This window comes from Schistocerca nitens, chromosome 11 (genome assembly GCF_023898315.1).
Source record: "Schistocerca nitens isolate TAMUIC-IGC-003100 chromosome 11, iqSchNite1.1, whole genome shotgun sequence".
NCBI classification, from domain to species: domain Eukaryota; kingdom Metazoa; phylum Arthropoda; class Insecta; order Orthoptera; family Acrididae; genus Schistocerca; species Schistocerca nitens.
The window spans coordinates 103,259,916-103,286,079 of record NC_064624.1 but is presented as its reverse complement, the minus strand read 5'-3'; the positions used below and the strand labels follow the sequence as shown (position 1 = coordinate 103,286,079).

At 46.7% G+C, this 26,164-nt stretch overlaps 1 protein-coding gene across 5 annotated transcripts in view; it reads right to left on the bottom strand.

The window, feature by feature from the left end:
- Nucleotides 1-26,164, bottom strand: part of LOC126213289 (speckle-type POZ protein-like) — a 139,949-nt gene that overhangs the window by 14,063 nt on the left and 99,722 nt on the right. For 4 of the 5 annotated variants that reach the window (XM_049940956.1, XM_049940958.1, XM_049940957.1 and 1 more), the window contains exons 4-5: nt 22,269-22,845; nt 4,422-4,467 (exon numbers count right to left, since the gene is read on the bottom strand). In XM_049940956.1, the coding sequence (XP_049796913.1) occupies nt 4,422-4,467; nt 22,269-22,845 (623 nt within the window). The remainder of the gene's footprint in view (nt 1-4,421; nt 4,468-22,268; nt 22,846-26,164) is intronic. The other variant, XM_049940959.1, reaches the window with a different exon arrangement.

Here is a 26,164-nt window from a genome sequence, read left to right as displayed (position 1 = left end):
AGTGTCTCATTTCTTAATGTAATTCCCTCAGCATCACCCGATTTAATTCGACTACATTCCATTATCCTCGTTTCGCTTTTGTTGATGTTCATCTTATATCCTCCTTTTCAGACACTGTCCATTACGTTCAGATTCTCCTCCACGTCCTTTGCTGTCTCTGACAGAATTACGATGTCATTGGCATATCTTCTCCATGGATTTTAATTTCTATTCCGAACTTTTATTTCCTTTACTGCTTGCTCAGTGCACAGATTGAATAACATTGGGGATAGGCTACAACCTTGTCTCATTCCCTTCCCAACCACTGCTTCCCCTTCATACACCTCGACTATCATAACTGCCATCTTGTTTCTGTACAAATTGTAAATAGCCTTTCGCTCCCTGTATTTCATCCCTGCCACCTCCAGAATTTGAAAGAGAGTGTTGCAGTCAACATTGTCTAAAGCTTTTTCTAGTTCTACAAATGCTAGAAACGTAGGTTTGCCTTTCCTTAATCTATCTTCTACGAAACGTCTTAGGGTCAGTATTGCCTCACGTGTTTCAACATTTCTACAGAATCAAACTGATCTTCCCTGAGGTCGGCTTCTACCAGTATTTCCATTCGTCCGTAAAGAATTCGTTTTATTATTTTGTGGCCGTGACTTATTAAACTGATAGTTTGGTAATTCTCGCAGCTGTCAACACCTGCTTTCTTAGGGATTCGAATTATTATATTGTTCTTGAAGTCTGAAAGTATATCGCCTGTCTCATGCATATTCCTCACTAGATGGTAGAGTTTTGTCAGGGCTGGATCTCCCAGTAGTTCTAAGGGAATGTTGTCTACTCCCGAGGCCTTGTTTCGACTTAGGTCTTTCAGCGCTCTGTCAAACTCTTGACACAGTATCTTATCTCCCATTTCATCTTCACCTATGTCCTCTTCCATTTCCATAATACACTCCTGGAAATTGAAATAAGAACACCGTGAATTCATTGTCCCAGGAAGGGGAAACTTTATTGACACATTCCTGGGGTCAGATACATCACATGATCACACTGACAGAACCACAGGCACATAGACACAGGCAACAGAGCATGCACAATGTCGGCACTAGTACAGCGTATATCCACCTTTCGCAGCAATGCAGGCTGCTATTCTCCCATGGAGACGATCGTAGAGATGCTGGATGTAGTCCTGTGGAACGGCTTGCCATGCCATTTCCACCTGACGCCTCAGTTGGACCAGCGTTCGTGCTGGACGTGCAGACCGCGTGAGACGACGCTTCATCCAGTCCCAAACATGCTCAATGGGGGACAGATCCGGAGATCTTGCTGGCCAGGGTAGTTGACTTACACCTTCTAGAGCACGTTGGGTGGCACGGGATACATGCGGACGTGCATTGTCCTGTTGGAACAGCAAGTTCCCTTGCCGGTCTAGGAATGGTAGAATGATGGGTTCGATAACGGTTTGGATGTACCGTGCACTATTCAGTGTCCCCTCGACGATTACCAGTGGTGTACGGCCAGTGTAGGAGATCGCTCCCCACACCATGATGCCGGGTGTTGGCCCTGTGTGCCTCGGTCATATGCAGTCCTGATTGTGGCGCTCACCTGCACGGCGCCAAACACGCATACGACCATCATTGGCACCAAGGCAGAAGCGACTCTCATCGCTGAAGACGACACGTCTCCATTCGGCCACCCATTCACGCCTGTCGCGACACCACTGGAGGCGGGCTGCACGATGTTGGGGCGTGAGCGGAAGACGGCCTAACGGTGTGCGGGACCGTAGCCCAGCTTCATGGAGACGGTTGCGAATGGTCCTCGCCGATACCCCAGGAGCAACAGTGTCCCTAATTTGCTGGGAAGTGGCGGTGCGGTCCCCTACGGCACTGCGTAGGATCCTACGGTCTTGGCGTGCATCCGTGCGTCGCTGCGGTCCGGTCCCAGGTCGACGGGCACGTGCACCTTCCGCCGACCACTGGCGACAACATCGATGTACTGTGGAGACCTCACGCCCCACGTGTTGAGCAATTCGGCGGTACGTCCACCCGGCCTCCCGCATGCCCACTATACGCCCTCGCTCAAAGTCCGTCAACTGCACATACGGTTCACGTCCACGCTGTCGCGGCATGCTACCAGTGTTAAAGACTGCGATGGAGCTCCGTATGCCACGGCAAACTGGCTGACACTGACGGCGGCGGTGCACAAATGCTGCGCAGCTAGCGCCATTCGACGGCCAACACCGCGGTTCCTGGTGTGTCCGCTGTGCCGTGCGTGTGATCATTGCTTGTACAGCCCTCTCGCAGTGTCCGGAGCAAGTATGGTGGGTCTGACACACCGGTGTCAATGTGTTCTTTTTTCCATTTCCAGGAGTGTATTATCCTCAAGTACATTGGCCTTGTATAGACCCTCTATATACTCCTTCGACCTTTCTGCTTTCCCTTCTTTGCTTAGGACTGGTTTTCCATCTGAGCTCTTGATATTCATACAAGTGGTTCTGTTTTCTCCAAAGGTCTCTAGTTTTCTGTAGGCAGTATCTACTTACCTCCTAGTGACAGTGGAAAGTGTTAGGAAGTCAGTATTATGAGAGCCACATTATTGAGAGCGTGTTGAGGAGACCAAATTTCAGGTATTGCCTCTCACCACTGACAAAGTTCTGGCCGATGTCCTTCACTTAATTACCGAGAGTATCAGCGTTGTCAGTGCTGATATACACGCAATACTGCATGAAATAACTGCAGAAATCAGTGTGGGATGTATGACCAACATATCCAGTAGGGCAATGCAGCAAAATTTGGGTTTATGGGCTATGGCAGCAGACGACCGAGGCGAGTGCCTTTGTTAACAGCACGACGTCGCCTGCAGCACCTCTCCTGGGCTCGTGACCAAATCAGTTGTATCCTAGACGGCTGGAGGAGCGTGGCCTGCTCAGACGAGCCCCTGTTTCAGTTGGTAGGGTTCAAGTGTGGCGCAGATCAAAAAAATGGTTCAAATGGCTCTGAGCACTATGGGACTCAACATCTTAGGTCATAAGTCCCCTAGAACTTAGAACTACTTAAACCTAACTAACCTAAGGACATCACACACACCCATGCCCGAGGCAGGATTCGAACCTGCGACCGTAGCAGCCTCGCGGTTCCGGACTGCAGCGCCAGAACCGCACGGCCACCGCGGCCGGCGTGGCGCAGATCCTATGAAGCCGTGGATCCTAGTTGTCAACAAGACACTGTGTAAGCTGGTGGTGGCTCCACAATGGTGTCAGTGCATTTACATGGAATGGACTGGCTCCTCTGGTTCAAATGAACCAGTATTGATTGAAAATGGTTGTGTAAGCGTAGGCTTCCGGGGCCGTTGTCTTCTTCAATAAAATTCTTCAGGATATCAGACCGCATCGTCATAATTTAAAATGCGCCAACGTTTCGGCCAGCGTTGCAGCTAGCCTTCATCAGGGCCTTACGTTAACTGCTAAATGAACACACTTGGTTCCTTAAATAGCTGCACGAGAAAACCGTGTCGTTACTTGATTGGCTGTAAAAGGAGGAGGAGGAGGGGTGAAAGGTATGCTTTATTGGTGTTTCCTTTATTATCTGTCATTGGCTGAAATAGCTGTTTTCTATTGGTTTTTATATTAATCCACCCCATTTTTCAAGAAGCCCGCGTCCTGGCGAAACAGCCTCTCACTTTCAAAAGAAAGATTAGAGAGGCGATAGAAATAGCCAAAAGACCTGCCAACATGAATAGAGAGGACGGGTACAAGCTTCCGAGGTCTTGGCTGCCTGCAATAGCAGGGCTACGGAGCGGCGGCAGAGCCGTGGCGGCCCATGCAGACACGCGGAGTGCCGCAGTAGTGGTCGCGAGCACACAAAGCAATGGCACGCCGCAGCCGGCTTCTGGGCAGCATGGAAACAGTGTGACGTCACAGCCATCACCTGTTCGCTATTCGTCCGTCTCCTCCAATGGGGTGGATTAATATAAAGACCAATAGAAAACAGCTATTTCAGCCAATGACAGACAATAAAGGAAACACCAATAAAGCATACCTTTCACCCCTCCTCCTCCTCCTTTTACAGCCAATCAAGTAGCGACACGGTTTTGTCGTGCAGCTATTTAAGGAACCAAGTGTGTTCATTTAGCAGTTATCGTAAGGCCCTGATGAAGGCTAGCTGCAACGCTGGCCGAAACGTTGGCGCATTTTAAATCATGACGATGCGGTCTGATACCCTGAAGAATTTTATTGATGAAACTGGTTGTGTTCAGCTACCTGGAGACCATTTTCAGCCAGAGTTCATGTTCACAAAAAAAGATGGAATTTTTATGGATGACAATGCACTATGTCACTGGATCACAGTTGTTTGTCACTTTTGAATACATTGTGAGAGCAGACAATGATCAATGTTATTACTAATAGTTACTATTAAAAACAGTCTTGACCACAAACTTACTTATTCTGGTAACCGGGTTCGACCACGCCTGTGGTGATCTTCAGACCTACAAGTCAAATAGAAAATCTGATCAGAGGGCTACATACATTATAGAAAATTATATAGAACTACAAAGTCATAAAACGATGAATTACGAAAATGCCATATGAGCAGGAGTCTCCTTCTGGTGGCAAATCACTTCTCGATAGAGCAGTGCACGTGACACACTCTGAGGGTTACATTTCAAACAATTTGAAAATATTACATAATGTACCAAAAGGGCTTCTGCTAAATACTTAAGAAGAAACTGAAATATATTCACTTTATAAAAGTAAACCGTTATCTGTTTTAAATGAGCAGCTTGAATTCAAAGACAAACTTTCCTTTGAGCTTTTTTGACGATTTGCTTTAGAATGCTCACTCTTCTGTCTCTCATTTATTAATAAATTTTTGAAACCTTCATAAAACATTTTACACTTTGTAACCTTTATTATTTTGCCAGATATTATTTTATGACTGACAATGTGTTTTTAGAATGCTTACTTCTGTCTTGCTTTAAGACTGCATAGTGCAAATTCAAATCCTTGTAATATTCTGATACTACAGCTCGTAGTATTGTATTTTAAATTCCCTCTCCTTTCTGACTAACGATATATACACGATTTATATTTCTATATTTGTTTCATAAACAGTTTTTATATGCTTATGTGCAAGTGATCTTCTTCTACAGTAACAGTCTGTCTCGTAAGTTTTAGTCACTTCAGTTTTTCCTTTTCCTTTACATTTTATGAAGAAACATAAGTTAATATAAACTGTTAGTATGTATATAATGTTGTGCATATATTTTATTGACCAATAATGCACGTCACGTGCTTCAGTGTATGTCACAGGTACCTGTTAAATCTGTACCTTATACTGTCACTGTTTTATTCTTAGTCTTTTAGTACTATTTTTATACTTTATATTTTTGTTTATAAGACTCATGTAAAATAAAACATAGCAATGGCGTTTAATATTGTCACATGTAAAATTTGTAACATATATAGGAGATTCATAGGCAGTATTTTAAGAATATGCACAAGTACTGTGCCGTCTCGATTACGTTCTCTCTCATTCTCGTCTGCAAGAACTAATTATTATCTATCGAATAATCTACACAAATGGATGTCTCTTGTTACACCTTGAAATTGTATCTGTGCAGCATTTACTACAACACGTCAGTTAACGATTTTTGCAGCCTCCTTAATGGAAAGCGCCCTGCTAGAGCGTCTATCGTTTCCATAACATGGAACGTTTGTCTATCGATACTACAACAACCTCGTTGGAGAGTAACCTGTTGCCACATCTTTGGAATGGCGTCTATACTTAATATGGCAACCAGAAGCTTCTAAATGGTTCTCCAACAGGCCCAGAGAAGGCAACACATGTACTGTCGAAAAGATTTTTACTTTTAATTTTAGGTTTAATATTTTTACATATTTTATGTGACAATAGCTGTTGAACGAGCTAAGTTCCACGTATTTTTATGTTTCATTCTTGCCATTGTTCTTTTAATTACGAACTTTTTCGTTGTTATTTGACTTTTAACCCATTGGTTAGCGATGACATCATTTTGTTAAAAGTGGGCGGAGCCTCTTGTATATAAGTAAGACTGTAAGTAGGCTGTTTAGGTTTTTTTATTGGTAACGCCACGTAGCGCTCTGTATGCAAATCACTGGCTGTGCTGTGTGCAGTCTGTGGCTAGCTTGCATTGTTGTCTGCCATTGTAGTGTTGGGCAGTTGGATGTGAACAGCGCGTAGCGATGCGCAGTTGGAGGTGAGCCGTCAGCAGTGGTGGATGTGGGAAGAGAGATGGCGGAAATTTGAGAGCCGATGATCTGGACGTGTGTCAATCAGAGACAATACATTTGTAAGACTGGATGTCATGAAATGCTATATATATTATGACTTTTGAACACTATTGTTTGTTCTTTATCAAAATCTTTCATTTGCTAACTATGCCTATCAGTAGTTAGTGCCTTCAGTAGTTTGAATCTTTTATTTAGCTGGCAGTAGTGGCGCTCGCTGTATTGCAGTAGTTCGAGTAACGAAGATTTTTGTGAGGTAAGTGATTTGTGAAACGTATAAATGTTAGTCAGGGCCATTCTTTTGTAGGGATTATTGAAAGTCAGATTGCGTTGCGCTAAAAAAATTGTGTGTCAGTTTAAGCACAGTCTTGTATAATTGTTCTAAGGGGACGTTGCAAGACGTGCACTTTTACTTTTTTTTAATACGCAAACTTAGCGACGCAGGGTTCCCCGACGGGCTCGTACGTCTCATACACTCATATCTCACGGACAGGAGTTTCAACACCAACGTGCAGGCAAACAATCGACACGACATGGTATCCAGGCAGGAGTACCCCAAGGAAGCATCCTAGGGCCCTTACTGTTTAACCTCTACATTAACGACTTCCCAGCTACACACAACACGACGGTGGCAATCTACGCGGATGACACCGCCATCCTTGCGCAAGATTAACATTAACTCACGACTACATACTGCACACAGAACGGCGGAGCCTTGGCTGGTGAAATGGCGTGTTAGAGTAAACGTCGACAAGTGCGAGGCCGTTCTGTTCACTAGAAGACCGAAACAACTGCGCAAACATCAGCACTGCAAGCCAATAACACTACACACACGCCCAATACGTTTCCGCGAGAAGGTCAAATACCTCGGTGTCTGGCTGGACAGGAAACTACTCTGGGGGGGGGGGGGGGGGGGGCACATTCAACACGTGACTAACAAAGCTAAGGTGAGGCTCAAACAACTACACCCTATGCTTAACGGGCGTAGCACACTGAACAGGAGGGTGTCTAGGTCCATGTACATGACACTTATCCGACCCCTGATGTACGCAGCCCCTGTCTGGTGATACACTGCGCCAATTCGCCTGCGCCGTCTGCAGCTCATACAGAACAAAGTACTCAAAATCTTAAGCAACGCTCCACGCTATACACGCATCGCGGACCTTCACCGGGAATACCGGCTAGATACTGCCTTGCAGGTATTCCAAAAACTCTCCACACGACTGTACAGTAACGCGAGACACTCGCGCAACCCGTTTATCCTTTCTCTGGGTAACTACGAGTACAACCATAGATGGGAGCATAACAGACCAAAGACACTACTGGCTAGGAACTAAACATCTATGGTCCATAGCACGCTAACACGACAGTACTGGCGAGCCGCTGCAACACAGCTACTACTGGTAACCCCAGATGCTCCACCAGCCGAAAAACAGGCAACCGCAGGGAAACCGTACTGTACACAGCACGCAAACCAACCACACACACACCTTACACTGTCTGTGAGACGACCTATGACCGATCGCCCCCTAATGTACAACGACCTTGAACTGTTGCAGGGACGCAGCAACTGCAGCAAGCACCGCAACGAGCTCCAACAACGACAAAGGTAACCATGCACGATACCTCGCACTAACGTAACCACACCTTGCACGCACTGTCGCAGATAGCGAGCCGCTACCGCCCTTACTACCCGTCCTACTGTCGCAGAGGTTTTCTTTCCCTTGGCGCTTGCCTTGGCACTTTTTTTCCTCTGCCCTTACAACCGCTACCCTTCGATCGCTTTCGTCCACTTTCTATCTCCTGATGGACCATGTTAATGAGTAACCTTACCCAGACGCATGGATAACATCACAGCTCGCATCCTGTGACTCCTGATTCAAAAACTAACATCTTATACGGAGGTGACAGTAGAACTTTTGGTTTGGTCACCACGTTGGTGTGGGCGTGGAGGGGCCCCATCCTTTGTTAAAATGCTCTTTCTAGCAATGATTTACCACAAGGAGGAGGCTCCTGCTCATATAGCACTTAGGTAATTGATCGTTTTATAACTTTGTAGTTGTATGTAATTTTCTTTAATGTAACCACCCCTCTGGTCAGATTTTGTATTCGACAAGTATGAAGATGACCACAGGCGTGGTCGAAACCGGTTACTACACTGCTGGCCACCGTAAATGCAACACCCTGAAGGAAGCATCCGAATCAAGTGAAATTTACACCATGGGTTTGCAGCGATGAGATATGCAACTGATTAGAATTTCAGCGCAGACGCACATCACGCGCGCCTGTGGCGCCACCTCATAGCGCCATTTACGGCTTGGCGATTTCGACGAGTGTACGTTCGGCACGTGTGTTTACCTTGTGGTTGTTTCACAAGACGATCAGTTATGCCTCGTAGACAACAGCGAACATCTTTTGATCATGTATCCGAGTTCGACAGAGGAAGGATAGTGGCTTACCGAGATTGTGGATTATCTTACAGAGAAATCGCTAGTCGTGTTGGACGAAACCAAACAACTGTAATGCGGATATGTGACCGTTGGATGCAGGAGGGTACGACGGACCGACGTGGTCGATCGCATTCACCTCGGTGCACCACTGCACGTGCTGATAGGCAAATTGTGCCCATGGCAGTGACGGATCGCTCAGTGACATCCCGAACCGTAGCACAGCACATTGCGTCTGTAACGCATCATCCAGTGTCTGCGCGTACCATTCGACGCCGTTTACAGCAGAGTGGTCTGTCCGCAAGACGTTCATTGCTTCGTCTACCATTGACGCAAACCCACAGACGTCTCCGTCATCAATGGTGTGATGGCAGACGGATTTGGACGGCAGAATGGAATGACGTTGTCTTTACTGACGAGGCACGCTTCTGTCTGCAGCACCACGATGGTCGAATTCGAGTGTGGAGACACCGTGGAGAGAGGATGCTGGACAGCTGCATTATGCACCGCCACACTGGTCTTGCACCGGGTATTATGGTATGGGGCGGTATTGGATATTACTCTCGCACGCCTCTAGTACGCATTGCCGGTTCTTTAAATAGCCGGCGCTACATATCCGAGGTGCTGGAGCCAGTTGTCCTTCCTTACCTTCAGCGCTCGGCCACAGCCATATTTCAACAGGATAATGCGCGACCACACGTCGCACGCATTGTCCAGAGGTTCTTCGTCAATAACCAGATTGAATTGCTTCCCTGGCCGGCTCACACTCCGGATCTTTCGCCGATAGAAAACATGTGGTCCACGGTTGCTCGACGAGTGACCCAGATCACATCCCCAGCTGCCACAGCAGGTGATCTTTGGCAACGTGTGGAAGATGCTTGGGCTGCTGTACCCCAGGAACACATCCAACGTCTCTTTGACTCAATGCCGTGTGGCAGCGGTGATCTCCAACAATGGCGGCTACTCTGGCTACTGATTCTGGCAGGAACCACATGTCACAGACGTCTGTAAACGTAATCATTTGATACTTGGTCAACATGTTATCTACAAAATAAATTTTGTTGTGCTACCTCTTGTCTTTCTTGGTGTTGCATTTACGGTGGCCAGCAGTGTAGAACAAACAAATTTGGGATCAAAACTGCTTTTCATAGTGACTGTTACAGTTGTTTGTTATTGGTTTTAAGAACATTCTGGGCAGTTCGACATGCATCACACTGATCATTTAGGGTACATAATCGAGCGGTCAGTTAATGCACAAAATCCTGCACCAGCAACACTTTCATAATTACGGGTGGCTATAGAGGCAGTATGGCTCAGTGTTTATGTGGAGGATTCCTACGACTTGTTGAGTTCATGGCACGTCGACTTGCCGCAGTTCACTGGGCAAAAGTAGGTCCGACACGATATTACGAGGTATCCCATGACTTTTGTCATCTCTGTCTGTATAATAGGTGTCTCTCGTAGCATTCATCAGGTGTATTTCCTCTGGAGTTTCGGGAAATACTGCGAATTCTACTTTTGTAATCTGTAGCTGGAGTCATCCCAAAGAAATATTGCTAATCATATATTTCATGTGACGACCACTCTCTACGGAATGCAGTTCTTTTGTTTCTTGTCGTAAACAAAATGATTTTAAAGCGGAATATTACGTGTCCTTTCGACGAAACGGTCCCAAATTAGTCAAGTGTGATGTTCCTTATACGGGTACGACTGTTGGAACTTAAATAGTGGCAACTGTTTATTCACAACCGACACAAAAGAGTTACATGTTTGCACCTTTTACTGTCCTTCAAAGTAGTCACCAGCTTTGTGTAGAACCTGTTGCCAGCGATGCGGAAGGCGTGGTATACCTTTAGCAGAACCTGTTCTGTTGATGGTGCAAATGGAGCGGTCTACTGCATGTCGAGTCTCTGGAACAGTTCTGAAGCGAATGCTACGAAGTGGTTCCTTCATCTTCGGAATCGATTCAAAGTCACGAGGACTTAAGTCCGGGCGGTATGATAAATGGTACAGTACTTCCCAGTCCCATCGACCAAACAGAGCAGCCACAACTTGCGCTGTATGCGCCCGCGCATTGAAATGTTCAAATGTGTGTCAATTCCTAAGGGACCAAACTGATTAGGTCATCGGTCCCTAGACTTACACACTACTTAAACTAATTTGAACTAACTTATGCTAAGAACAACAAAATGGCTCTGAGCACTCTGAGGTCATCAGTCCCCTAGAACCTAGAACTACTTAAGCCTAACTAACCTAATGACATCACACACATCCATGCCCGAGGCAGGATTCGAACCTGCGACCGGAGCGGTCACTCGGTTCCAGACTGAAGCGCCTAAAACCACTCCGCCACATCGGCTGGCTAAGAACAACGCACACAGGGAGGACTCGAACCTCCGGCAGGAGGGGCCAAGCAATCCGTGACATGGTGCCTCAAACCGCAGTCCGCGCATTGTCGTGCAAATTGATGGGTGGGTTGCGCAGAAAGCGTCGCCGCTTCTTTCGCAAAGCCGGTCGCAGGTGATACTCCAAAAACGAACAGTAATACTGTGCATTGACAGTCTCCCGTGGAGGTACGTAATGCGTTAGGATAACACCATCACAGCCGTCCAGCCGGACGGTGTGGCCGAGCGGTTCTAGGCGCTTGAGTCTGCAACCACGCGACCGCTACGGTCGCAGATTTGAATCCTGCCTCGGGCATGGATGTGTGTGATGTCCTTAGGTTAGTTAGGTTTAAGTAGTTCTAGGTTCTAGGGGACTGATCACCTCAGAAGTTAAGTCCCATAGTGCTCAGAGCCATTTTTGGAATGCTCATATAAAATTAATTGTTGGTAAGGCGGGTGCCAGAGGTTGAGATTCATTGGGAGAGTCCTTAGAAAATGTAGTCGATCAACTAAGGAGGTGGTTTACAAAACACTCGTTCGACCTATACTTGAGTATTGCTCATCAGTGGGATCCGTACCAGGACGGGTTGACGGAGGAGATAGAGAAGATCCAAAGAAGAGCGGCGCGTTTCGTCACAGGGTTATTTGGTAACCGTGATAGCGTTACGGAGATGTTTACCAAAATCGAGTGGCAGACTCTGCAAGAGAGGCGCTCTGCATCGCGATGTAGCGTGCTGTCCAGGTTTCGAGATGGTGCGTTTCTGGAGCAGGTATCGAATATATTGCTTCCCCCTACTTATACCCCCCGAGGAGATCACGAATGTAAAATTAGAGAGATTCGAGCGCGCACGGAGGCTTTCCGGCAGTCGTTCTTCCCGCGAACCGTTGGGTGGCTTGCGGAGTATAAATGTGGATGTAGACGATGGTGACGACTTTGGAGGACAGTAACAGGTGCAAATATGTAACTCTTTTGCATCGGTTGTCAATAAATAGTTGCCACTATTTAAGTTCCAACCCTCGTAATTATTAACAGGGACTGTGAAACACTAAGAATAACCAGTACCCCAGCAGCAGTGGTTGCTTGCGCCCCACGCTGCCTGCTGCTGCCTGCTACTGGTATGCAGCAGCACTGCTCAGTCGCTGCTGTAGAACTGGTTATCCTCCGTGTTGTTCTCACAGGGCTGGCGTAAGGTCGAGTGATACAATCGACCGCTTGGGGCGCTCCTATTGAAAATTTGCTTCCAGGATGTATCATAATTACTAGCGAAAAAACTCAGTTCCGCGCTCACCAGATGAAATTTGTTTCTGCAGGTCTTACCGAGAGCCCAAGGAGCTAATGAACGAGGGAGACAGGGGACTGGATGGCAGAGGGATCGCAAGTGGTATGATGCTTGCGTGGAGATATGTTCTCGGACCGACTCCACTTACTGTCCCTGCTAATTCATATCGCTAAACCATATATTATTCTAGACTAATGCGGGACCACTGACAAGGAGACGGCACGACCGTGGAGTCGGGGATTTATCCGCAATTTTGTGCGGTGAAAGAGGACACCTAACACCACACGTGTTTAAAATATTAGGACGCACTACCCGGAAAATCCCGGGAAAAATCCCAAAGTTTCTTAGGTGCCATATGAGTATAAAATGTTAGTACACTGCCGAGCCGCCGTCTGGCCTAGGTGTTTAGGGCTCGGACTCTCACGCCAGAGGTCTCGTGGTCGATTCCTCCTCTGGCACTTTTTTCGTCTTCTGTTTCACTTTCTTTCGTTATTCCACCAATTATTCAGAAAGTTTCGCAAACCTACATTACCTTTAACAAATTAGTTTCATTACTGAATAAAAATTATTTTCTTTTTGTCCAACAACACAATTCATGGCGGTCGGTTTTCCATTTTCCACTGTATAGTATATGAGGGGAAACATTGCCTTTTTAATCAGAATAACAAAGTCAATTGGAAAACATTCAATTTTTATACATACAATAATTATAAACAAGAACCGCAGTGGTAATTATGGTAAAAACAAAGACAGCAATAATTTTTGCAGCATATTGCGCAACATATAAAAGCGGATTTTTTACAATCACAGGGCGCTTGCAATAAATCTGTACAAAAACATGCCCCATTAACATTTACGAAAATGTTTCGAGTTTCTGACAATTTTGAGGCAAACTAGGCGTATTGAATCATGTCTCGGAATATTGGTGACGATAATTGATGGAATGAATTTTTATGCAATCTTCCCAGGAATTAATTTCACGTTTCTCCTGTAACAATGCGCTGCAATTTTGCAAGCAACAGAAGAAAAAAAATAGTGCCGGAGGAGAAATAGAACCCGAGACCTTCGGCGTTAGGGTCCGAGCGCTAACCATGTAGGCCAGACGCCGGCTCGGCAGTGGACAAACATTTTATACTGATAAGGCACCTAAGAAACTTTGGATCGATTTTTCTCGGGATTTTCCGAGTAGTGCGTCCTAATATTTTAACCACATGAGGTGTTAGGGGTCCTCTTTCACCACACAAAATTGCGGACAAATCCCCGACCCCACGGTCGTGCCGTCTCCTTGTGAGATTAAACACTTTCGCTGGCCACCAAACTCCCCAGACGTATCTGGGATGCCTTCAAGAGAGACCTCCACCCCTTAGTACTGTTACGGATTTATGGACAGCCGTGCAGTATTCACGGTATCAGTTCCCTGCAGCACTACTTCAGACATTAGTCGAGTCCCTGCCACGTCACGTTGCGGCACTTCTGCGTGTTCGCGGGGGCCCTACACGATATCAGGCAGGTGTACCAGTTTCTTTGGCTCTTCAGTGTATAAACGGCGCACTTCCAAGAGTGAGCATATAAGCAAGGCTCCTGCACGAATTTCGGACATTTGATTCGTAACGTTTGCCGACGAATCTGCATCATGGCCCTAGCATACATCAAGAGGTAATTTTACTGTTGACTGATGTGATCTGCTGTCCGGCTATGCATCGTTGAACCGTATGGTAACGGAACTGCACTGCATCAGTTTCCCCAGCTTCTACACAGAGTCCTGAATATGACCAACAGTTTACTGACGACCTGCGGAGACCTGCTTCTCCTCCTACACAAATGGGAATGTAAAATTCAGCTTTTCAAGTTACTGCCTGTTACCCACTGCATCGCCAACGTATCAGTGGTTTTGAAATTATGACGGATTGCGAGTAAGCAAGCTAGTAGTTTTAGAAAATGCCTGTGTATGTACACTACCGGCCATTAAAAATGCTACACCACGAAGATGACGTGCTACAGATGTGAAATTTAACCGACACGAAGATGATGCTGTGATATGCAAATGATTACCTTTTCAGAGCATTCACACAAGGTTGGCACCGGTAGCGACACCTACAACGTGCTGACACGAGGAAAGTTTCCAACCGATTTCTCATACACAAACAACAGTTGACCGGCGTTGCCTGGTGAAACGTTGTTATGCCTCGTGTAACGAGGAGATATGCGTACCATCACGTTTCCGACTTTGATAAAGGTCGGATTGTAGCCTGTCGCGATTGCAGTTTATCGTATCGCGACATTGCTGATCGCGTTGGTCGACATCCAATGACTCTTAGCACAATATGGGATCGGTGGGTTCAGGAGGGTAATACGGAACGCCGTGCTGGATTCCAACGGCCTCGTATCACTAGCAGTCGAGATGACAGGCACCTTAACCGCACGGCTGTAACGGAACGTGCAGCCACGTGTCGATCCGTGAGTCAACAGATGGGGACGTTTGCAAGACAACAGCCATCTGCACGAACAGTTCGACGACGTTTGCAGCAGCACGGACTATCAGCTCGGAGGCCGTGGCTGCGGTTACCCTGCATACTACATTACAGACAGGAGCGCCTGCGATGGTGTACTCGACGACGAACCTGGGTGCACGAATGGCAAAATGTCACATTTTCGGATGAATCCAGGTTCTGTTTACAGCATCGTGATGGTCGCATCCGTGTTTGGTGACATCGCGGTGAACGCACATTGGAAGCGTGTATTCGTCATCGCCATACTGGCGTATCACCCGGCGTGATGGTATGGGGTGCCATTGGTGCCATTGGTGACAAGTCTCGTTCACCTCTTGTTTGCATTGGTGGCACTTTGAACAGTGGATGTTACATTTCAGATGTATTTGTAGCAGCTTACCTGCACTCCCATTTTTTTTATTCATTATTAGACCTCCTCCTGCATTACCGCTAGTTGATTTTGTATTTATAACCCTGTATTCACCTGACCAAAAGTCTTGTTCCTCCTACCTCAGAAATTCACTAATTCCCACTATATCAAACTTTAACCTATCCATTTCCCATTTCAAATTTTCTAACCTACCTGCCTGATTAAGGGATCTGACATTCCACACTCCGATCCGTAGAACGCCAGTTTCCTTTCTCCTGATAATGACGTTGTCTCGAGTAGTCCCCGCCCGCAGATCTGAATGGGGGACTATTTTACCAAGAGGATGCCACCTACTGCAAGGTACTCCAAATCAACGACCTCAGTAGTCAAAAATGGTTCAAATGGCTCTGAGCACTATGCGACTTAACTTCTGAGGTCATCAGTCGCCTAGAACTTAGAACTAATTAAACCTTACTAACCTAAGGACATCACACACATCCATGCACGAGGCAGGATTCGAACCTGCGACCGTAGCGGTCGCGCGGTTCTAGACTGAAGCGCGTAGAACCGCTCAGCCACACTGGCCGGCACAGGCAAAAATCGTCATCCGAAATTGTACTGAATGCTTTCTCAGAAAGTTATTTTGAACAATTTGTTCATGAGCCCACTCGAAGCGTAAATGGTTGCGAAAGCATACTTGACCTTTTAGCAACAAATAATCCTGGTCAAATAGTGAGTGTTGTGACGAATACAGGGATTAGCGACCACAAGCCAGTAGCTGCTAGGCTGAATACCGTAACACCTATAACCATCAAAAAGAAACGCAAAGTATATCTATTTAAAAAAGCTGATAAAAATGCTCTTAACGCCTTTCTAAGAGACAGTCTTCACTCCTTCCGATCTGATCACGTAAGCGTCGAAAAGATGTGGAATGATTTCAAAGAGGTAGTATCAACAGCAATTGAGAGATATATACCACATAAAATAATAAGTGATGGTACTGATTCCCCATGGTACACAAAACGGGTCAGATCGTTGTTGCAGAAGCAACGAAAACAGCATGCCAAATTTAAAAGAACGCAAAATCCCCAAGATTGGCAAAGTTTTACAGAAGTTCGAAATATGGTGCGTTCTTCAATGCGAGATGCTTTTAATAATTTCCACAACGAAATTCTGTCTCGAAATCTGGCAGAAAACCCAAAGAGATTCTGGTCGTACGTAAAGCACACCAGTGGCAAGACGCAACCAACACCTTCACTGCGCGATAACTACGGTGAAGCCACTGTTGACAGTGCCACTAAAGCAGAGTTATTAAACAAGGTTTTCCGAAACTCCTTCACCAAAGAAGACTAAATAAATATTCCTGAATTCCAATCAAGAACAACTGCCAAGATGAGAAACATAGAAGTAGATGGTGTAACAAAGGAGCTTAACTCACTTAATAAAGGCAATGCCTCCGGTCCAGATTGTATACCAGTCAGGTTCCTTTCAGAGTATGCTGATAAAATAGCTCCATATTTAGCAGTTATATACAATCACTCGCTCACAGAAAGATACGTACCTAATGACTGGAAAATTTCTCAAGTCACACCAATACCCAAAAACGGAAGTAGGAGTAATCCGCTGAATTACAGGCCTATATCACTAACTTCGATTTGCAGTAGGGTTTTAGAACATATACTGTATTCGAACATAATGAAGTACCTCGAAGAAAACGATTTATTGACATATAGTGAGCACGGATTGAGAAAATATCGTTCTTGTGAAACAACTAGCTCTTTATACTCATGAAGTAATGAGTGCTATCGACAGGGGATGTCAGAATGATTCCATAATTTTAGATTTCCAGAAGGCTTTCGACACCGTTCCTCACAAGAGTCTTCTAATCAAACTGCGTACCTACGGAGTATTGCCTCAGTTGTGCGACTGGATTCGTGATTTCCTGTCAGAAAGGTCACAGTTCGTAGTAATAGACGGAAAGTCATCGAGTAAAACAGAAGTAACATCCGGCGTTCTCTAAGGAAGTGTTATAGGCCCTCCATTGTTCCTGATCTATATTAACGACATAGGAGACAATATGAGTAGCCGTCTTAGATTGTTTGCAGATCGTGCTGTCATTTACCATCTTGTAAAGTCATCAGATGACCAAACCGAACTGCAAAAGGATTTAGATAAGATATCTGTATGGTGCGAAAGTGGCAATTGACCCTGAATAAAGAAAAGTGCGAAGTTATTCACATGAGTACTAAATCAGCTAAATTTCGATTACGCGGTAAGTCACACAAATCTGAGGGGTGTAAATTCAAGTAAATACTTAGGGATTACAATTACAAATAACCTAAATTGGAACTATCACATAGATAATATTGTGGGTAGAGCAAACCAAAGACTGCGATTCATTGGCAGAACACTTAGACGGTGCAACAGGTGTACTAAAGAGACTGCTTACACCACGCTTGTCCGCCATGTTCTGGAATTTTCCTGTGCGGGGTGGGATCCTCATCAGGTGGGACTGACGGTTAACACCGAAAAGGTTCAAAGAAGTGCAGCTCGTTTTGTGTTATCGCAAAATAGGGGAGATAGTGTCACAGACATGGTACGCGAATTGGAGTGGCAATCGTTAAAACAAAAGCGTTTTTCGTTGCGATGGGATCTTCTCATGAAATTTCAATCACCAGTTTTCTTCTCCGATTGCGAAAACACTGTTGGCACCCACCCACAGAGAGAGAAAATAAGAGAAATCTGGGCTCGCAGGGAAAAATGTAAGTGCTTGTTTGCTCGTTTTTCCCGCGTGCCGTTCGAGAGTGGAACGGTAGAGACAGCATGAAGGTGGTTCACTGAACCCTCTGCCAGACACTTTATTGTGAACAGTAGAGTAATCACGTAGATGTAGATGTAGGAATCGAACTCGGGCTCGCTGCACGGTAGGCAAGCACGTAATCACTCAGCTAAGCAGGTTAACACTCCATAGCATAACCTTGGATTTGCACTGTCACGGAATAATCGATAGACACTGACTGTCGCTGACAGTCGGGCCAGAGTCATCTGCATCACACTCATCTTCAAATGTGTGTGAATTCATAGGGGACCAAACTGCTGAGGTCATCAGTCCATAGACATACACACTACTTAGACTAACTTGAGCTAAGAATAACACACACACTCATGCCCGAGGGAGGACTCGAACCTACGGCAGGAGGGGCCGGGCGAACCGTGACATGGTGCCACAAACCGCGCGGTCACATTAATGTATACCGCGTTTAGAGTTGTTAATAATACTCAAAAATATGCAAATTGCTAAAGCAGCCTATGCTCTTCCTCAGGGTTCAAGCTATCTCCATACCAAATTTTATCAAAATCGTTTCAGTTGTGAAAGCATAACAGTTACAGCGATTTCATAAATTCACTGTAGCTCCATTCATTGACATATGGTCACGACACACTACAGATACGTAGAAAAACTCATAAAGTTTTGTTCGGCTGAAGCCGCACTTCAGGTTTCTGCCGCCAGAGCGCTCGAGAGCGCAGTGAGACAAAATGGCGACAGGAGCCGAGAAAGCGTATGTCGTACTTGAAATGCACTCACATCAGTCAGTCATAACAGTGCAACGACACTTCAGGACGAAGTTCAACAAAGATCCACCAACTGCTAACTGCATTCGGCGATGGTACGCGCAGTTTAAAGCTTCTGGATGCCTCTGTAAGGGGAAATCAACGGGTCGGCCTGCAGTGAGCGAAGAAACGGTTGAACGCGTGCGGGCAAGTTTCACGCGTAGCCCGCGGAAGTCGACGAATAGAGCAAGCAGGGAGCTAAACGTACCACAGGATGGTGCTCCACCGCACTTGCATCGTGATCTTCGGCATTTCTTAAACAGGAGATTGGAAAACCGATGGATCGGTCGTGGTGGAGATCATGATCAGCAATTCGTGTCATGGCCTCCACGCTCTCCCAACTTAACCCCATGCGATTTCTTTATGTGGGGTTATGTGAAAGATTCAGTGTTTAAACCTCCTCTACGAAGAAACGTGCCAGAACTGCGAGCTCGCATCGACGATGCTTTCGAACTCATTGATGGGGACATGCTGCGCCGAGTGTGGGAGGAACTTGATTATCGGCTTGATGTCTGCCGAATCACTAAAGGGGCACATATCGAACATTTGTGAATGCCTAAAAAAACTTTTTGAGTTTTTGTATGTGTGTGCAAAGCATTGTGAAAATATCTCAAATAATAAAGTTATTGTAGAGCTGTGAAATCGCTTCAATCATTTCTAATAACCCTGTACTTTTGGAGCTATAATACAGGGTGTACATAAAGTCTGGGAACACTTTCAATTATTTTTTGAAAAAAAACTAAAGATTGTACGGATGTCACACATATTGCATTTTGAAGAGAAACTGTGAAAGTGTTTTTAGAAACATTCGATATGCGAACCATGAGTGACATGGCAGACTAGAATACGGCAATGGAATTCTCGCCATTCCCGTCCCAGCACGGCATCGTCGAGTGTGGCAGTCGCTTCCCGTATTCTCTCCCGGAGCTCTGCTACATCGCGTGGTAGAGGCGGTACATACACCAGATCTTCAATGTGTCCCCACAGACAAAAAGTCACACGGAGTGAGACCTGGTGACCGGCCAGGCCATGTCATCAAACAGCTGTCCCCTTTTGTAGCACGGCCTATCCATACATGCGGCAGCTCCGTGTTCAGGTACCCACGAACATCATCATGAAAATGGGTTGGAGCCCCATCCTGCTGAAAGATCAACGGAGAGTCCGATTGCATTCGAAGCATCAGCCATTGCTGCAACTTGTCCGAGTAGGAAGGTTCCAGTGACAGTGCTCTCGGCGGAGAAGAACAACCTGTACGGTGTTCCACATGACAAGGCACAAAAAACATTTACCTTTGGGGAATCACGCTCAAATTCAATGCATTCGTGTGGATGCTTTGTACCGCAGATTCGACAATTATCCCTGTTCACTTACCCATTAGTATGAAAAGGGGCTTCGTTGCTAAAAATTAAACGCAGGACTTCCCACGCTGTCAATGGAGCCATTTAAAGGTCACGGGATGCACGGCGCACCGATCTCTTTGGACTCTCTATGAATGTCTCTCGTACGCTCTCCACATTCACTTTCACTCACACTGGGACATCCGCTCCTCTTTCCTGGGCACAAGCAACGAATTTGTTGTGCCAGTGGTAAGTGGCGTTTCTTGTTGGTGGCTGCTTACCGTACTTGGTTCTAAACGTCCGTCGAACAGCTGTAGCACACTTGTTTTTGTGGAACTCCAACACACAGAAACCTCGCTCCGCACCTGAACTCTCCGTGTTTGCGACTAGCTCTGACTATCGGAAGATTACCAAACTAAACTGTGGCCCTATACATGAAAAAAAAAACTTTCATGGTTTCTCTTCAAAATGACGTATGTGTGATATCTGTACAATGTTTGGTTCTTGTGAAATAAATAATTGAGATTGTTCCCGGACTTTATGCACACTCTGTATTAATACGGACTATGGACACAGATTTTGTTTGTAACAGGAAACACACTGACGTTTTTCACTGACAGTGGCGTCACATGAATTTGTATAGGCTGACTCCCATCTACAGAAAGCGAAAACGAAATTGCAAATATACGCCGAAACACTGGGGAAAATACATTTCTGGCCATTAAAATTGCTACACCACGAAGATGACGTGCTGCAGACGTGAAATTTAACCGACAGGAAGAAGATGCTGTGATATGCAAATGATTAGCTTTTTAGAGCATTCACACAAGGTTGGCACCGGTGGCGACACCTACAACGTGCTGACACGAGGAAAGTTTCCAACCGATTTTTCATAGGCAAACAGCAGTTGACCGGCGTTGCCTCGTGAAACGTTGTTGTGATGCCTCGTGTAACGAGGAGAATTGCGTACCATCACGTTTCCCACTTTGATAAAGGACGGATTGTAGCCTATCGCGATTGCGGTTGGTCGAGATCCAATGACTGTTAGCAGAATATGGAATTGGTGAGTTCAGGACGGTAATTCGGAACGCCGTGCTGGATCCCAACGGCCTCGCACCACTAGCAGTCGAGATGACAGGAATGGTATCTGCATGGCTGTAACGGATCGTGCAGCCACGTCTCGATCCCTGAGTCAACAGATGGGGACGTTTGCAAGACAACAACCATCTGTACGAACAGTTCGATGACGTTTGCAGCAGCACGGACTATCAGCGCGGAGACCACGGCTGCGGTTACCCTTGACGCTGCATCACAGACAGGAGCGCCTACGATGGTGTACTCGACGACGAATCTGGGTCCACGAATGGCAAAACGTTATTTTTTCGGATGAATCCAGGTTGAGTTTACAGCATCGTGATGGTCGCATCCGTGTTTGGCGACATTGCGGTGAACGCTGGCGTATACTGGCGTATCACCCGGCGTGATGGTATGGGGTGCCATCGGTTATACGTCTCGGTCACCTCTTGTTTGCACTGGCGGCACTTTGAACAGTGGACGTTACATTTCAGATGTGTTACGACCCGTGGCTCCAGCCTTCATTCGATCCCTACGAAATCCTAGATTTCAGCAGGATAATGGGCGACCGCATGTTACGGGTCCTGTACGGGCCTTTCAGGATACAGAAAATGTTCGAGTGCTGCCCTGGCCAGCACATTCTCCAGATCTCTTACCAGTTGAAAACGTCTGGTCAAAAGTGGCCGGGCAACTGGCTCGTCACAATACGCCAGTCACTACTCTCGATGAACTGTGGTATTGTGTTGCAGCTGCACGGGCAGGTGTACCTGTACACGCCATCCCAGCTCTGTTTGACTCAACGCCCAGGCGTATCAAGGCCGTTGTTACGGCCAGAGGTGGTTGTTCTGGGTACTGATTTTCAAGATCTACGCACCCAAATTGCGTGAAAATGTAATTTATTTGTCCAATGAATACCCGTTTATCATCTGCATTTCTTCTTGAGGTAGCAATTTTAATGGCCAGTAGTGTATGTCTAACATCTCTTAGGAAAGGCACAATACGAAGGTGAAGAAGAGAGGAGTACACACCTGGTGTCTGAGGAAACTGCGGCAACCAGGCGACTGACCTCCACCATGCGCTCCGGGTGCCTCCGCACAGCCGTGGCCCACCCCTCGGTGGCCATCACCTGCTTGAGGTGGGCCGCAATGAAGCGCGCAGAGGATTCCGTGAGACTCGAGCAGGAGTGCTGTATGGCGAGCACCGCACACGCCACCGCATTCTCGACGCGCAGGCTCCGGGAGACTACGTACTCGCACTGTTCCTTCAAAGTGTGCACCTGGTACTTGTCGGCGGCTACTAGGAGTCTGAGGGCCAGTCGGGGCTCCAACTGAGCCTCGTCCGTGTACAAGAACACCAGCAGCTGGCTCAGCACCTCCGGCTCGATGTCGGTGACGGTAATGTGGCCACTGCTGGCTTCCAGGCAGTCGTGGGCCATCATGGCCGCGAACACGGGACTCCTGGCCACCAGGATAGCCCTGTGCGCCCTCAGCGTGCTGTCCCCCACGGTTATGGTGACGTCTGCAGAGTCTCCAGACTGAAGGAGCGCGCCCAGATCCGCTGCCAGCGTCTTCTGGTGTACGGTTGCAGATGGCGTGCTGGCTGACTCTGAAACGTTATCACAGTGTTACCTCATCTCAATCTTACAGGAGTATACGAGGACTATCCACAAAGTACATTACGTTTTCTTTTGTGTCCGTTAGGGGCGGGGCTAGCGCGGCCATCTTGGTGTCATGGCATTCCGCCGCTCAGTCGGCATCCTGCCGTGCTAGTGAGAGGTTCGTGCTGTACCCCGTTGAGTTACTGTGACAGTTTGAAATGTCAGCGTTAATTGAAAATGTCGCCAAGTGTGAAGTGCGCGCTGTAATAAGATATCTGACTGCAAAAAACTGTACACCGATAGAAATCTATCGGCAGCTTTGTGAAGTGTATGGGGACAACATAATCACTGAAGGTGGAGTGCGTCAGTGGGTCATAAAATTTAAAAATGGCCGAACTAACGTTCACGACGAAGAGCGAAGTGGAAGACCCAGCATAGTGACTGCCGAACTTGTCGAAAAAGTCGATGCCGCGGTCCGAGAAAACCGTAATTTCACAATAACGGAACTCTCTATGAGTTTTCCACAAATTTCACGAAGTCTGTTGCACGAAATCATTACCGAAAAGCTCGGTTACCACAACTTTTGTGCAAGGTGGATACCAAAAATCTTGACAGATTCACAAAAATCGGCGAGTGGTTGCAGCGTTAACGTTTTTGGACGCTTACCGGAAAGATGGCGACTTATTATTCGATCGCATCGTTACTGGTGACGAAACGTGGGTTAAGCATGTGAAATGCGAGACAAAATTGCAGTCAATGCAGTGGGGGCACACAAATTCCCCCCCAAAAACCCAAGAAATGCGTGCAGACAATGTCGGCAAGGAAGGTGATGGCGACTGTCTTTTGGGACAGAAAAGGTGTGATTTTTGTGGATTTCCTGGAAAGAGGCACTACAATAAACTCTCAAAGGTATTGCCAAACTCTGCGCAACCTCAGAAGAGCAATACAAAACAAGCGCAGGGGTAGTTGGGCTCAAAGATCTTGCCGATTCACGACAACGCCCGGTCCCACACGGCAAATGCCACTCGTGAAGATCTCGAATCTTTTAAGTGGGAGTTGTTTCCTCATCCGCCGTACAGTCCCGACCTGGCACCGAGCGACTTCCACTTATTCCCAGCAATGAAGAAGTGGTTGGCTATGCAGCGTTTTGATGACGACGCACAGGTTCAAGAAGAGGTAACCACGTGGTTGAAGGCGCAGGCGGCCGAATTTTACGACGAAGGAATTTCCAAGCTCGTCCATCGCTACGATAAGTGCCTCAATTTAAATGGCTTTCATCTGTATATAATAAAAAATTCCAATTATTTATTTTTAATTCCAAAACGTAATGTACTTTGTGGATAGCCCTCGTAGTTTACTGTAAAAAGAGTCTTAAGTCATGTAAAATGTCTTATTTTTTAGGGTTCTATCCCTCAATCTGTAAAAACGGAATCCTTATACGCTCATCAGCCATTGGCTGCTAGGAACAACTGCTAGACACACGCACGGCTCCTAGTATTAGTGAGAGTGCTGTCGGTTTGCAGAATGAGTAAAGCGTGCAGTCTACCTGATTTTGGTCGAGGGCAGAGTGTGATGGCCTGGTAGCTCGGCACGAGCATTTCGGAAAATGGGTGTCTGAAGAGTGCTGTCGTGAGTGCCTCTAACACGTGGCAAAACCAAGATGAAACCACATCCAGATGTGGGGTTGTGTGGCCACCTCTCATTACAGACATCTGACGTCGTAGGCTGGTCAGGCTGGCAAAACAGGAGAGGCAACGAACTGTGGTGGAACTGACATCAGACTTCAAAGCTCAGCAGGGCACAAGTGTATCCGACAACAGAATGCACCGATCACTCGTAACTGCAGCCGAGGAGCCGTACACGTGCCAACGTTAAGACCGTGACATCGGGAACTGTGACTGAATTGGACGCGTGGCCAAATGCACTGGAACATTGACGCAGTGGCAGAGCATTGCACGGTCTGATGAATCCTGATACCTGCTATGCCATGCCAATGGAAGGGTGCGAATCCACGTCTTCCAGAGGAACAGCTCCCCGTCACCGGTACTCCAGGGTGGGTAGAAGCTGGCAGAGGATGCATTATGCTCTGGTGAACATTCATGTGAGCATCAGTGGATCCAGTGGATTTAGTGTAAGGCATTATGATGCCGACGGTGTACCTGTTTCGTTGACTCTTCAGTATATAAACGGCGCACTTCCAAGAGTGAACATATAGGCAAGGCTCCTTCGCGAATGTCGGACATTTGATTCGTAACGTTTGCCGACGAATCTGCATCATGGCCTTATGATACATCAAGATGTAATTTAACTGTTGACTGGTGTGATCTGCTGTTCGTCTATGCATCGTTGAACCGTATGGTAACTGAACTGCACTGCATCAGTTTACCCAGCTTCTACACAGAGTCCTGAATATGACCAGAAATTTACTGGCGACCTGCCTCTCCACCTACACAACGGAATCGTCGAGTACCGTTAATAACTGTCAAACAATTCTCGGCAGGGAATTTTCAACAACATTCAGGAAGTATGATCATGTAAGACAGAGATGGGTATTCTATTCTCTGAGTAGATAATAACGAGCCAACAGTGTGGCCGCAGTGGTAACACCGGTTCCCGTCACATCACCGAAGTTAAGCGCTGTGAGGCTGGGCCGGCACTCGGATGGGTGACCATCCGTTCTGCCGAGAGCTGTTGGCCAGCGGGGTGCACTCAGCCCTTGAAGGGAGAACTGTGGAGCTACTCGATTGAGAAGTAGCGGCTCTGGCCTCAAACTGACATACTGCCAGGAGAGCGGTGTGCTGACCACACGTCAGTATTGGAACAAGGCCGGTCCCATTCCATTGCCGGTACCATTCCAAAGTACCGTTATCCATGATGGCGGCCATGGCGTCAGAGACACATCCCCCCACCTACATACGAGGTGTGGCTAGAAAAAAACCGGACTAGTTCTGGTGAAACAAAAAAACCAATGCAATAAGGCTGAAAGTCGCGTGGCCTGTCACGTGACTCTCGCTCCGCCTACTGCTCGAGTTTCATCTGCCTCCTGCACTCAGTCTGCCCGTGGCGTCTGTTTTAAGTAGTTGACGTTTTGTCTGTGCGTCGGAAAATGTTGAATGTACAGAAAGAACAGCGTGTTAACATCAAATTTTGTTTCAAACTAGGAAAATCTGCAAGTGAAACGTTTGTAATGTTACAACAAGTGTACGGCGATGATTGTTTATCGCGAACACAAGTGTTTGAGTGGTTTAAATGATTTAAAGATGGCCGTGAAGACACCAGTGATGACACTCGCACTGGCAGACCACTGTCAGCAAAAACTGATGCAAA